General features: G+C 32.6%; 1 protein-coding gene across 2 annotated transcripts in view; it reads right to left on the minus strand.

Moving 5' to 3' along the window:
- Positions 1–12153: 12153 nt before the first annotated feature.
- Positions 12154–16484, minus strand: part of GABRA4 (gamma-aminobutyric acid type A receptor subunit alpha4) — a 68800-nt gene continuing 64469 nt past the window's right edge. For both annotated transcript variants that reach the window (XM_004607997.2, XM_055139471.1), the window contains one exon: positions 12154–14642. In XM_004607997.2, coding sequence (XP_004608054.2) covers positions 14109–14642 — 534 coding nt within the window. In that variant the 3' untranslated portion in view covers positions 12154–14108. The remainder of the gene's footprint in view (positions 14643–16484) is intronic.

The following is a 16484-nucleotide window of genomic DNA, read 5'->3' on the forward strand; positions in this document are numbered from 1 at the left end:
AACACATATTATTTGTTGTACTTTTTAATAATATTTAAAACTGTCATTGCCACTGTCACTATCATCCCATTGCTCATCGATTTGCTCGAGTGGACACCAGTAACGTCTCCATTATGAGACTAGTTATTACTGTTTTTGGCAAATAAAATAGGTAGCTTGCACGGGTAGCTTGCCAGGCTCTGTCGTGCGGTTGAGATACTCTTGATAGCTTGCCGGGCTCTCCGTGAGGGACGGAGGAATCAAACCCGGGTCAGCCACATGCAAGGCAAACACCCTATCCACTGTGCTATCACTCCAGTCCAAATAAATGTCAGATAATTTCCCATTGAGGTTTCAGTTGGCACTTTCATAATGATAAATAATGGTGAATAGTTTTTAAGCGCTTTCTGGCTATTTGTATGTCTGTTTTGGTACCAGTCTATTTAGCACATCTGCCCATTTTTTTAACTGAAGTATTTCTTATCAGAAAGTTATAAGTTGTTTACATACTTTGTCTATTACCATATTGATACCTAAATTATTAAAAGGTGCAAATAAATTCATTTTGACAATAAAATGATTACTAAAGGGAAAGGGAGATGAAGAGTATGATTAAATTCACTAAGGGGGTGATCTTTATTATACTGGTGAATGGAAATTAGATTTTTAGTGATGTTTGTAACAGCATATAAAAATGTTTAAGATTATATCTCTACACCTGAAACTTATGCAATGTTCTAACTCAACTGTCTCTGAGTCAAATATATATATAAAAGATATGTAAATAAAATTAAATCTAGAGTTAGAATACTGTCTTCTTTGGCAACTTACCAATCCAAAATATCAATGAGTTTAATCTAAAATATATGATGCATCATGGTTATACTATGCACCATGCTAGGCTTCTCAGTGTACCAACAGATGAGGAGCATAATCTTGCTTAACACGCAAGATGAAACTGAATTTAAGATCAGCAAGTAGATCCTCTTCATTATTTATTCAAATACTGCGCAAGTTCATGAAGCATTCCATATTTTTTTGAATTGGAGCGATAGCACAGTGGGTTGGGCGTTTGCCATGCCTGAGGCTGACCCGGGTTGGATTCCTCCATCCCTTTCGGAGAGCCGACAAGCTACCAAGAGTATTCCGCCCACATGACTGAGCCTGGCAAGCTATCCGTGCCAAATTCAATATGCCAAAAAACAATAACAAGTCTCACAATGGAGATATTACTGATGCCTGCTTGAGCAAATCGATGAACAACTGGGTAACAGTGCTACAGTGCTACTGCCACTTTATCAATAAAAATGATGTTGCCAAGTAATTATAACTTTATATGAAATTTACAAGCGATCTGTGAAATTTGTTGAAATGACATGAATTAATTGTACCAAGAAAAATTGTAGATGCCAATCAACGTAATAAAACAGGAAAAAGGAAAGAGGCAAAGGATTTAACATGAAAAATCATCAAGACATGGACACGCAGAATGCTTAGAGAATTCCATGCTTCTTGGGTATCCCTATTATATAACAAGCAAAAACAGAAGTAAAGATGACATTATATTTGTGTTGTGTTGAAGCTTTAATGTCATTGTAAGAAATTCATAATTTATCCTTTAGCTTAACAGAAAACCAATGAGGAATCTAAGTATGAAATGACCAGAAATAGTCTGACATCAGAATATTGGTGCGCATCAGATGAATGCGACATTTGAGACAAGACCAAAAAGTTAGAAATAAGAACAGAATTTGAGTAAAGAGGCTATTAGCATTTGTATATAAGAAATGAATTACATATCACCTAGATCTTTGTGATTAATACCAACATTTTAGATTTACTCTTTGAGGATAAATGTAAGTAAGTCGGTTACCACAGTCTTACAGGTTACTTTCAGTTTTGTGTATGATTTATTCTTAGAATGACCAAAAGGTATCATTCTGTTCACAATACAACTTTCTTCAAAATTAAAAAGTAACAGTTCCCCCCACGTGCCCTTCCACACATACTTTTGTTTTTCTTCTAAAAGCAATAGTAGACCCTGTCTGGCTTATGAATGAATAATCTATTCTCACTTATAGAAGTAGACTGTATATTATAAGACCTATTGGATAGAAAATTCTGCACTTGACTATATACAAAAATAGAATGATGCCTTTTCTTTTCTATTTTATTTGTAGGAGAAAGGAGAATTTTTGTTCTTTTCTCTTCTGGCACTGGTAGGAACACCATAAATTAAGATGGATGACTTTTTGTCACCATACCACATTACGTTTACACAAAAGATAAAGTTGGCAGGAAAGTGAACCAGAGGAAGAAATGGAACTGTATCAGACTATTGAAGTGCTGTAGTAATTGGCATATATTCCTCCATTAAAGATATCAATCTGTTTAGTATCCAACTGATAAAAGCACACTGGGTATTCTGAAAATAACATTATTCTACAAATAGACATATGGGACTTACAAAATAAATGATACCACTGATTAGCATTTATCTTAATATGAATGATAGATTCATAAATGTTTGGCTAGAATACTGAGTTGATAAATTTTACCCTGAAGAGTTTTCAAATAAGAACATAATTCAAGTTGATGTTAAATGAATGCCATTATTTTACATTTTCAGAATAAAATGAAAAGACTAGCATTTAGAAATTCTCATGATAGATGTGTACTTGACATCAAGAAAGTATACTAGAATTATACTAAGAATTTAACATAATTTTTCTTAGAAGAGATTGATTTTCAGAATTCACAGAGGATGATAATGCATTATTAGGTAACATTTTAAACAAGTTAAAATTGAACCACCCCAAGGTTTTTTTTCATAACCAAAAGTCCTGCTTTGAGCTTTTGTTTTTAATTCTCCAGAAAAAAATTAACCTTTGGCCTTATACACCAAAAAAAGACCTATGTAGAGATTACCCACAGAAGATTAAAGAAATAAAACTAATATAATTTAAATAACTGAAAGAATGCAGTTTGAAAAGTCATAATACCTCTGCAAGTTTCATTAGATGATTTTCCTTTCTCTCCATTTTGCTTGCTTAAGGATAATTTTAAAGGCCAGAAAGATAGTTCCTCAGATAAAGGACTATCAACTACCAACCCACCTGGCCAACCTGGGTTTGATCCCTAGAACAACAATGAGTGATCCCGGAGCACAGAACGAAGGAGTGAGCCCTGTGCACAGAGAGGTGTGGCCCTAAATAAACAAGAAGTAGAAAATTTTTGTTTTATTTTTAAAATGCCATTTTCATTTGTTTTAAATGTACTTTATTAGTAGTATTGAAACTCAGAAATGTGGACTAGAGCGATAGCACAGCGGGTAGGGCATTTGCCTTGCACCACCAGGAGTAAGTCCTGAGTGCAGAGCCAGGAGTAACCCCTGAGCACTACCGTTGGGTGTGACCCAAAAAGAAAAAAAGAAAAAAGAAAATCAGAAATGTCCATTTTATGGATTTGATTTAGTTGGAAATATTAATCAGTGAGATCATCGGAAATTTTAAAAAAATATACAGCACAAACTATTTAATAATAAAGGAATTATACACTTAAATATTAAAAGGTTGATAGAAATATGTCACAAGAGTAGATAAGGGCTTTTGTTTGGGCTTTCATAACAGAATACCAGTCATGGGGTAGCTTAAACAGCAAAAATGTATTATTCATGATTCTTGAGGCTTGAAGTTCAAGATCACAATCCTTCATGTTTGGTTGTGAAAGAACCCTTGTTGAGGCTGCTGATGGCAAACTTCCCTTGTTTCCTTACATGGCAGAATGAAGACAAAGGATTATGAAGTTGATAATGACCCTATATTCACATGGACTTTACCCTCATGACCTTGTCCAATCTTAATTATTATAGGAAACAAACTCTGATGGGCTTCGTGCAAGGCAACCGCTCTATCCACTGTCTACCTCCTCGAATACTATCACATGTAGATGGTATCATCATATAAATTGTGTGTGACATAAGCATTCAATCTGTTAATAGAATCATATTTAACACAAGTACTATTAAATATGAAGGGAACTTAATGTTATGGGGTGAATGCCAAAAATTATCCTACATATGAAATAAAATTTTCATGTATTCACTTAAGAATATCTGCATGCATATGTATGTTATAAAAATGTGTTTAACTTTGTTCCTATCATGTATGGTTTTATTTCAATATAAAAATAATGAAATTTTCTTCAAAAATATTGCTGTTTCATAACAAAAAGGATTAAATTTGAAATAGTTCAAAATATATTAGTAAATATATTTTAAAAGGACATTTCATTGACTATGCTCACTGTTTTAAGTGCTTTATGTCATTAAAACAATTATAGCTGACATTGTGAGCTAGACATTGTAAAGCATAAGTTCAATATTTTGTGGTTATATTAGGTTTGGTCCATACCTGGATGTCCTGAGATCTTACTCTTTGCTCTGTGCTTAAAATTTACATCTGGAGATGCTCAGATGACTATAAACTGCCATAGATCCAACAAGCACCTAAACACCTATACTATTTCTTCGGCTCCCTTGTTATTTTGACTAGAATTCAGTCTTGTTCATTTTTTTCAGAAAACTACTTTGATCTTATAAGTTAGGATAAGTCATATATTGCAATGTTGTGTTCATTTTCATTATTTTTTAAATTTTGGTGTGTGTACATTTGATATAATTTTAGTTGTAACACTGTAACACTGTTCTCCCTTTGTTCATCGATTTGCTTGAGCAGGCACCAGTAACGTCTCCATTGTGAGACTTGTTAACTGTTTTTGGCATATCAAATATGCCATGGGTAGCTTGGCAGATAGCTTGCCAGGCTCTGCCTTGTGGGCAGGATTACTCTCCCTAGCTTGCCAGGCTCTCCGAGAGGGACGGACCCTGATGGGCTGCGTTCAAGGCAAATGCTCTACCCACTGTACTGTCGCTCCAATCCACGTAATAATAAGGCTATTTCACAGGGACATCTGAGACAGCAAGACCCTAGCCATATCACTCCCCAATTGATTATTAACTATGAAAACGTGGCAAAATTGCGTTCTAGATGATATTGGTCAAGAAGGAAATACAGGCTAAGTGAAAAATAGGGATATTCACATATAAGAGCAAAACTCTAAAAGGGAAATCGTTATGTCAGTAGAAACACTATGGTTAAATTAAAGAAAGAATATTGGCAAAAAGAAAAATATTCTTAAACCCAAAAGTAGTATTCCAAAGATATTTCTCTTTATTTTTAAAATGCAAGTAGAAAAATGCATTTAATACAATATTTGAGATTTAATAATTCCAGAAGCTAGCTAAAAACACTATATCTTAAAATATATCTGTGACCAAATGTTATAGAAATTTAAATCCTTGATTTTTAAAATACTTATTCTCTAGAGGAAAATTGAGATCCAAATTATTCCACAATGGAGTTCTCTGGTATAAAATTTTCTTTTAAAAAGTAAAGAAAGTTCATTAACATTGAACTTAATTTTTGCTATGAGAAACAATCGAATCTTGAAGAGACAACATTCAATAAAGAATTTCCTGATCAATTATTTTAAAATACCAAAACAATATTTGATAGCCCCGTTTTTATCAAAACAAATTGGTAAAAGAAAAATAATAACTATTGACTAGACCTTTCTCATTATGACAAACAACAATAATTCCCTTATATGTGATAAAATTATTAGTTGAAGAGGGATCAATGTTTTTAAGTTTAAGAAATATTTCACATTGCAGAAAAATTATATTTCCATGAAGTTAAAACACCTTTACTGTTTACCAAATTTTGAACTGTTTTTGATATCACATTTTATTATTTGTTATTCAGGTTAGGAAAAAATAATAAAGTTTACAGAATAAGAGTTTATATTTTTGTTTATATTTTTGTGACTCATAATAATGAATATCTTCAAATGTATAATTAAGCAATCAATTTAATATTTTTTAGGAGCAGGCATATAAGCTTCAATTCTTTGGTTTGTGCAACAGTTCAAACAGAATACTTTATTTTCTTTTACTTTTTTAGTTCTCAACATTTAGCATAAAATCATTAAGGAATTTTTTATTATTAAGGATTATTAATTATAAACTGTAACCTTTTGTTTATTATGGCTGGTTAAGACTATATTCCATGGTCTTGCATAAAAGCTAAATTTTGATTCATTTTATAGAAAAACTTGTTTAAAATTACAAATAAACCTAGATCATTAACCAACAATAATCCATGTATATTCTGAAAAACTAAGGCCCTGATTTTTTGAATATTTGAACATAGAAACAGTATACATAATCAGCAAAACTACAGCACACATACTCCACTGCACCACCAAACATTTGCAAAAATACAGGCTATCATTCACAAATACAAGAGAATAAAAACGAATACATCATTCAAATGTTAACTGCAACAATATTTATTTTCTATTATTATAGTTATTGTCTCCCACACAAGGAACTGTTTTCTATAAAGTGTATTATTGTGAGTTGAATCCAGGTTTAGTACCTGATTGTAATGACACCTGACATACAGAAGGCAAAAAAAGCATGCAGCTCCAGTTCTTAGCAAAAGATATCTGTCAAAGGCAGTATTCTAGTGGATCACTAAGCAAACAGAAAAAGAAATCATCAATTAGAGATCAATTAAGATGATGAAATAATATCATAATAAACAAAGGCATTTGTAATTTTCTTTTTTCCATGAAATCCTATTAACTATAGTATAAATTATTTTTTAATGGGGAAAAATTGAAGCCATTTCTGTAAGTACAAGTAACTAACAAGAAACCATGGCAAATGACTTTGGAATATGTATACATTGGCACTAACAATGAAAGGAAATGAATTGGGACCAATTTTCTATAGGACATAGCTTTTGCTAACAAGAGATGTCCTAAAGTATCCTCGAGAGACTAGAGCTTCCAGGAACACAACACGTAAAAGCAAACAAACAACAACCACAAGACTATCTTAATAGAATTTCAGTTACATATTCCTAAATAGTAGAACAATAAATGGAGATAAATGGAAAAGGTAAAAATGTATCAGATTACAATTCGCATTTAATGGCTTGCTGACTATGAGAGGGTTTTTGCTGTTGTTGTTGCTGCTGCTGCCTTTTGGAGTCACGCTACCCAGCAATGATGCTCAGTTACTCCTGGCTCTGCATTCAGGAATCACTCCTGGAGACACTCGGGGGACCATATGGGATGCTGGGGATCAAACAGGATTGGCCAGGTGCCAAGGCAAATGTCCTACCCGCTCTACTATTCCTCTGGCCCCAGGGACTATGAGAATTAAACTGGGAAGGGGGCATGAAAATAATTCATTAATCACTGGAGCTCTAGCAACACAAAAGAAATGAAATCTAGGGTTCATACAGTGAGCCACAATGTCAATCCAAAATATCAAAAATTATAAAAAAGAATGAAATGTTAGGCAGAAGATAAAACAGATTTTGGGAGGTGGGCTTAATATAAATGCATGCTGTGGGTTCATCTGATTCATTCTCCCACTACTTCCCACACTATAGTTCAATAAATAGCTAAGTTCAATGATTAATAGAAAAAAATTAGATGGGAACATAAGTAAAGAGGGAAGTACACATTAAAAAACCAAATGAAATTTTCAGCAAAGGTATTGTTTTTCTTCAGAAAATAAAAGGGAAAATTATAAAGACAGACTTCTAGAGTCTCAACCAAATTTTAGTATGATGTTATTAAAAGAAATTGTGAAAGAAAATTCAAAAAAGATATATTTTTAATGCAAAGGTTGTTAAAAGGGTCACAAAAAGAAAACAAAATTATTTGATACAATAAAAACAATGGGAAAAATAAAAATTAACAAGCTGATGATTACATTAAAGATTGCAAACAGAACAAATACAACTTAAAATTAATTTCATTGATAATCAGATATTAAAATTGATAGTTATTTAAATACTGATGTGATTATAAGGAATACCGTAAATATTAAAAAGTAAAATAATTTGTTTTTTAAAAGACACATAGGGAAAATCTTTCTTGAAATGAAATCAAATAATTAATTAAAATACAAGTCCTCCAATCTTTTGCTTTGATGAAACATGATTAAGCTTTTTAAAATTTGTTTACTTTGATCTTAATATTTTTATTACAAATTGAAATGAAGGTAAATTTAACATTTCATAATTTATTATTAAACAGAATTCACATGCTAATCCTGGTGAATTAAAAATGTTATCTTTTAAAAATTCAACTTTTAATGCAATTACTCAACACACGTGTATACAAAATTATCTAATGTAATAATCATAAAATGTAAACAATTTCTTGGTGAGAGGATTTAGAAATTTAAAAAATTATTCAATGAGATTTATTTTTGAAACACAGTTGTCATTTTTATAAATGGCAAGGAAGTCATTAATATTTTAAAAAGTGAAAGTCAGAAGTTAGAGAAAAGTGGGACATTCTACTTCTGTATCTAGAGGTGATTATTTTATCATCTCCAGATTCAGGACAGCCCACTCTATAGTTCACACCAAAATCTGATAATTTCTATAAAACAGAAGCACAGCATGTTCATTTTTAATGTATTAACCTACAAAATCTAGTCAAACCCAAGCTCTTTTGTAATTTATATAAAATTCTCATTTTTCTAAAATCAGCAATTGTCACTTTTCTGCATTCATTCCACCTTCCCTATAAAATTTGTCCCTGTAGTTCTAAAATATTAAAAGATCTCTTTTAATATTTTAGGTGATGTTCAAATTTGTGCTTTCGTGGGAGTAGGCAGAGAGATTCTGGGGGATTTCTTTGCTCTTATTTTTGGCCCTCACCCAGCTGTGCTTGGGGCCTACTCCCACTCTTCCCTCAGGGATGACTCCTGGTGGGCTCAAGGGACCATATGGGGTATCAGGGACCAAACCTGAGTCAGCGTTTGCACAACAAATGCCCTGCCCACTGAGCTATTGCTCTGCCCCTGGTAGCACTGTAGCACTGTCGTCCAGTTGTTCATCGATTTGCTCGAGCGGGCACCAGAAATGGCTTCATTGTGAGACTTGTTACTGTTTTTGGCATATCGAATACTCCACGGGAGCTTGCCAGGCTCTGCACTGTAAGCGAGATACTCTTGGTAGCTTACCCAGCTCTCCAAGAGGGACGGAGAATTTGAATCCGGGTCGGCAGTGTGCAAGACAAACGCCGTACCCGCTGTGCTATTGCTCCAGTCCTCTGTCCCTGGTAGAGAGATTTAAATGCTAACATATTTTTGCAAAATTCATTTCAATAGCATCTTGAAGCCTTCTCCTGTCATTACATTTTTTCTATCCCTTAACAAAGTTATAAAATTATGTGTATCCTTTTTCACAACCTATATCATTATTACACTGAGTAATATCAGATCCTAATGCTAACAGGAAAACTGATAATTACCTATATTTATCTACATATTGGATATTTTGTTCATCATTTTTTGCATGAATTTGTATTTTTAAATATTCTTATAAGATTTTATTTACCCTGATTATTGATATTTTTGTGTTCCTAAATAATTTTATGTCTAGATGAATGTTCATTCAAACCACACTATACTAAAGGAAGAAATCTATATAAGTAAAGCACTTAAGGACTTCATAGCTATTTGTCAACAAATTTATCATCATTACCAGACGGTATCCACCTGAAAGAAAGCATAGTTTTACAAATATGTTTTCAAATACTAACAGTACCCAACATTGGACTAATTTAGAAGTGAAAAATAAACCCACTCCTCCAACAAATAAATATTCCTCAATGCATAAAAATCTTTCATGGGAAAGAATATATAAAATCTAAATGAACAGATATTATTTATTTAAGATAACAAAACCATTAATTTAAGGCAGGTCATGAACTTAAGTAATTAAGGAATAAATCAAAATCATTTATTTTTCCATTGACATATACTTTGTCCCAGAGAAATATTGAAATACATTTTATTTATTTTTTATTTTTAAAATTTTTATATTATAAGGTAGTTCACAATATTTGATTACATTTAATATTAAATACATTTTAAAGTTACTTAATCTCCCCCTTTAATAAATAAGAAATCAACCTAGATCATTAAGTAAAACCAAAATAGTCATATCATGAATTCAGGTGTTCCATTTATTTTTTCTTTTTCTTTCTTTTAAAAAAAGTTACTAATGTTTTTGGGTCACACTCAGTGGTGTTCAGGGCTTAACTTCTGGCTCTTTGCTTAGGGATCAGTCCTGACGGTGATTGGGTGTCCATATTCAGTACTGAGGATCTGATCAGGCTTGGGCATGTGAAGGGAGGTACCTGAAACTCTATACTGGCTCCCCACCCACATCTTCATCTGGTGTATATCCATGGGGAATCATTTGTAAGTCTATAAAGGAGACAAGTGGAAAACAGAGAATAGAGAGTGGGATTTTATTTTCCTATGCCAAAACAGAATTGATATAGAGCACTCTTTTTTTTTTCACTTATTGACTGAAGCACAGTCACTGCAAAAGAGAGATGATTGGAAAATGGCCTTTCAAAATTTATTCCAGCCTTAAGCTTTTATCTTTGTCATTAGCATGTCTATGATTCATTTCTATTTTCACAGAGGGTAATTCTAGTTGCCTTACTAATTTAAGATTGGTGAAATCTAATTTAAAATATACATATTCAAAGTAATATGTATAAGCACAAAAGTAGGTCATTCTATAATATGGGTTTAATCATATAAGTCTATTTTACCTCGTATGATGATGAAAATTGGAAGTGCACGTATATAGCAGGTGTTGGCCAAACTGTAGTTGAAAGCTAGAATTTGTATTAAGTTATTAAGCAAAACAATTCTGAATTTCATCTTCAAAACAAAGAGACATATACAGGTATTATTCAGAAACAAAATTATTCTTCACAGATTTTTATAACCAAGATCAGAATAATTTTTGTAAAGGTTCTGAATGGCTTTTTCTTCATCAAATTGTTTCATTTACTGTATCTCTGGGGTTCTTGAAAGCTAAAAGTCATGACCAAAAAATAACTGAATTAATCTAGTAAAATTCAGCTAAACAAACAAACTATGCATAAGTTATTGGGATTTACATTCTGAAAGAAATAGTTTTTTTTATTAATGATTAGAATTTTTAGAATAACATTCTGTTCACAATAAATAAATAAATACAGTTTGTGAACGTACTCTTCAATTCAGCAATTAAGAATCCTCGATTAATTTCTATTATCTTCATCTGATAATACTGGATATACTTACTGCTAAATTCTTCCAGAATTTTGATATCATGGAGAGTTTTTATGGTCAGAGATGATATAGCATGAGTTTTAGCAACATCTACTAAAATATTGTCTTCTAGAACAAGAACTGAACCTGTTTTTGGATAATTATCTAGTATATACTTAAGTTTGGTGTATATTTAAGTTGGGGCTAGAGCGACAGCACAGTAGGTAGGGCGTTTGCCTTACATGTGGCGGACCCGAATTTGATTCCTCCACCCCTCTTGGAGAGCCTGGCAAGCTACCAAAAATATCTCGCTCGCACAGCAGAGCCTGGCAAGCTACTTGAGGTGTATTAGATATGCCAAATACAGTAACAACTAGTCTCACAATAGAGATGTCACCAGTGCCTGCTCGAGCAAATTAATGAGCAATGGGATGACAATGACAGTGACAGTGAAATGATTAATTTCTATTATCTTCATCTGACCACCAGGTTTGTTTTCAAATGTTCTTCATGTTAAAAGTAAGAAAAAAGAAATAAAGAATTCATGTGGGTCCTAATCTACAAATTTAAAGCATTCTTTATCCCTTTAAATCTATTAAATAGGCTTAATTTTTAAAAAAGAAGCCAATGAAATATTTCTTAAAACCCACTTAATTAAGAAGTAAGGAGTATGTTCCTCTGCAAAGAAATGAGGTAATTTCTTGAAAATAAAGTATAATCACAACTTTCATTATAATTCCTTTTGTTTTTGTTGTTGTTGCTTTTTGGGGAGAGCCATACTTGTCTGTATTCAGAGTTTACTTCTGGGTCTGATCTTAGGGGTCATTCCTTGTGGGGCTTGGGGGACTATAAGTAGTGCTGGGGATTAGACATGAGTGGGCAGCATGCAAGGTAAGCCCCCTGTCCACTGTACTATCTCTCCACCCACCCAGCCACAATTCTAACATTGATCTCAAGACTCTACATCTGTTTACATTCATGAAATAATTTATTATAAGTTTTTTTGTACAAGTAATCATTATTAAATATGCACATATATACAAATTGTATTTGGCCTATTATTACTGGCCTTAATTTGTAAAAGAGGGTTTGAACTGGATGATTTCTCATTCATATTTCATCCTTACAACTTTTGATGAGTCTAGGAAATATTTAGACAGCAAAGAAAGATTTCTCAGATATGACTCACAATCAATATTTGGCATTTGCACATTTTACAGGTCTCATATGTAATCATTTCAAGGCAACGCAACAACTAAAAACCTAATACCATTTTAGTATCATTTCTTTCCTAAAAAATAAAGATATCTGTTTTCAAGGTGGTCATTTTTATCAAAATATTCCTCCATTAACATTCAAAATACTTAATTCTCACAACCTAATTCAGGAAGTAATTCGAATGAAAATCTGGAAGCAACACAACAACACAAAAATCAAAAATAGACAGATTTAACAGTGTAAGACACCTGCAAGAAATTCAATTAAGTTGTTATGCCTACCTAATAAAAAAAGAAGGAAAATCAGCACATAAAAATCCTAACAAAGTTACATAACAGACTCAGCAGTATCCTACTCCTTGGCTATGATTTTTTTGCTCATTCTTTTGTTTCTTTAATTTTAAAATACTCACCTTAGTTATGAAGCTTTACACAAGCTAGCCAAAAAATAAAATAAAATAGTCACAAAACTGCCCAGAAAAAAAATGCAGAACTACAGACACAAAAACTCACTCAATGTTAGCATTTCAACAACTATTAAAGATTTATGTTGAGGAAAGCATCTAAAAGGTATTGTGTGAGTAAGTAATGATTCTGTGATTCTAATTCTGTTCTGTGGTTTTGATCAAATTTGAGACAGCTAATCTATCAGGTCTTGCAGTGCCCAGATTTCTACTTTCAGATATCCTGTGCTTTTCATTTACAGAACAATCTGTCCTACATTTTCATTATATTTTGAGAGTTGATTACTGAAGTTGTACTCCCATTTTCTTATCTCAAAAGTAATTATGTGAACGATATCTTGTTCACAATATACTCTATCAACATAGGAGAAACAAATACCTTGAGTATGTCGTCAGATTCTAAATAAATTTCCTCCATTAAAGAATGCAATATTCCCAGCTAGTCTATAGTTCATTAACATGCACCGACTGTTCTACTGTTTAAGTACTACTGTAGATATAGGTGAAAGCTTTCCTAGAAAGACAGTATCAGTCATAATGCTTGGGAGATGGTAATCTATGAATAATTATATGTGGAAAATATATAACTGACTGAATGAACTACTATTAGAAATAATCCATATTAATTAAACTTTGGCTAAGAGCACAATTTTTTTAAGTCAACTGTTAAGTCCTATTTGCAATCACATAATTATGGACATATTTTTGTCTTCAACACAACAAAAGTCTCTATTGGTCAGTATATGCTTTGTTACATTTTCCTTTTAAAAATATTTCATTCTTTTCATTTCTTGTATTTCTAAGAGACTCACCACTTATGATATCCAATAAACAATTCTGATTAAGGGCGGTGCCACTGGGAAATTTAGGATGGTTGGTTGATATTCATAGTATATATTGAAAATATCATCGTCTGTTTTCAAATTTCAATGCATAAATATGCACTGTCTATATGTAGCAGCCCTATTTCTCTTGTCCCAACTTTTCAGGATGGCCTGTGTTCCGTCTCATCTGAATGCTGAATTGATTCTATTTAAATCGCCTTTCTTATATGAAAGATGACTCACACTCTTGTCACCAAGCAATTAATTAGCTTTCCCAGTAACTCTCCTGAATTTTTTAAAGTGCAAAATCCCATAGAATTTTTATTTTAGTAAAGCGTAATTATTTATCTTTAAAAACATTTCAAAAGACATTCTGCATTAGTTCATCTATTAGGAAAGTACTACAGCAGCAAAATTACATAAGACTTTCTGATTTCTCCATAGTGTCCTTGGATAAGTAAACAACCCAATAGACCATGTTGAACGCTCCAAATGTTACTGGAAATAGAATGCGGGCATATTTGTCTATTTTACTTGTGCCAGATCCTGAAGGTGGTGGAGCAGGGGGAGGAGTGTTTGCAGATAACTTCCCAGAAGCCCCTATGGTATTAACTGTGGTCTTAATCCGCTCCAGTTTTGATCCAAATACATGGTGTGAAGAAGCAGATCTGACTGAAGTTTGTTGGGGTACAGACCCAGTTCTACTAGGAGAAGAAGAAAGAGTGGATGGAAGTTCTCTTGCAGCGGATATAGTTTCATCTGCATTTGCACGACTGAACGGGTTTGGACTTGAAGCTAAGGAAGACTGCTGTGTGACTCCAGAAGATCCTTGAACAAGCGCAGAAGCTTTGCTGGAATGGTTTTCCACCTCAGTTCTGCTGCCAACCGCAGGTTCTGAGTGAACCACAGCATTGGTCCTTTTTCTCATGTTTAGATTGGCGCTCGCATTCTGAAAAGGTACATTTAGAAAAGTACATTGGTAATGCAACTTTTATGGACTCATACGAAAACTAAGGCACTCAAATTATTAAAATTAGGAATTTCTATAAACAGTAATGCTTGATCTATTATAGCTATCCAATTTGATAAAAAAAAGATTCAAATTACCTAAGAAATTTTGGTGCTTGAACCCCTAAATTTAAAATATTCATTTTATTATATATAAATTTAAATTATATAAAAATCATTTTACATTATTATAAATAATTAGAATTTGAATCTGTAGAAAGAAATTTAGACCATCAGGACTATAATCTAGGATTTTATTTAATTTTTTAACAGTTAATTTTTGGCATGATGGTGACTATACAACGTTTTTCATTCATATAGTAAAATATGTGCAATATGATATTTACATTTCAATTATTTTTATATATCCTTTTTAAACATGAAAAACTATGTATTCTAGAGCACATAACAGCAATAATAACAACCCATATGAGCATGACATATCTTTTAAAATGAACTCTAAGAGTTTTAATTTCCAAATTCCTAGAATTTATTTTCATAATTTTACATAGGCAATAACACATATTGTAATAGCACTGGATAGTATTGTCATCTCGTTGTTCACCGATTTGCTCAAGCGGGCACCAGTAATGTCTCCATTGTGAGACTTGTGGAGACAGAGCCAGGAATAACCTTCAGCTTCTCTGAATGTTGCCCAACTGTCCCTCAACCAACCCCCTCCATATAAAAGCAAACAACTTGTTTTTCAGTACTGCATTCATGAAGGAGTTTGAGTACTCAGTACATGTGTATTGAGACTTTACTACCACTGAGAATAAAGCACCACAAAATTCAGATCTACTGCAATGATTTATGAAAACTGTGACCACTTATTTGAAATAAGATCATTAAAAGGTACTCAGACTATGTTATCATATCATCAAAATCCAAAGTATTATAATGGAGCTGAGAAACTACATATATTTAGGAGCTTGTCTTGTATATGACAGACCCCAATTCAAAATCCCCAGCACTGCATATGGTCCCCTGAGCACTTCTTAGAGTGATATTGAGCAAAGAATCAGAAGCACATCCTGTGTACTCCAGATCTGCACCCCAAATCCAAAAGTACAGACTGTTATGGAAAAAAAATTGTCAAGCCATATTTATAAAACTAGAGAACACACATCAGATTCTGTAATAATAAAGAGATCTTTAAGCCTCCCTAAAAATTCCATTAAATTTTTTTTTTAGTATAACAATTTTTTTTGGTTAAGTAAAAGGACGGAAGGAGAAAGGTCAATTAAGATACATGCTCAAGTGGAGAGCCAGTACACATCGCAATGCTGAAGCATTGAATGTACATCTCAAGAGGGAAGACGCAGCATGTGAGTGGGCAATATGGATCTAGGTAACATGGACCTAGTACCATACACCAAGAAATGACACCATTTTAAACTGGCAATAAACAGAAAGATTATGACAGATTGAACATTGTGCAGTAAGCACAAGGTTCCGCCAATGTCCCTCTCGATGGACAAAATTGGGTGAGGAATCAAAGAACACATCAATCTGTACCTATGTTAGTTAAGTATTTATAGTAGTCAAGTATTATATTGCTAAAAAAATTACGATACTTGAAAATCAGAAAAAAATTTATTTTTAAAAGTAAATATATTTTTAAAAATTTATTTTAAAAAATACAGCATGCCCTTTCAATGTTATAACTTTTTTTGAAGTTCATTCAAGTATTATTAACTCTCTAGAGAAATTTACTTGAGTTTGATTTTTGCCAATTTATACTGAACTAAAGTCCAATTTTGAAATTATATGTTGTGTTTTA

This window comes from Sorex araneus, chromosome 5 (genome assembly GCF_027595985.1).
Source record: "Sorex araneus isolate mSorAra2 chromosome 5, mSorAra2.pri, whole genome shotgun sequence".
Lineage (NCBI taxonomy): Eukaryota > Metazoa > Chordata > Mammalia > Eulipotyphla > Soricidae > Sorex > Sorex araneus.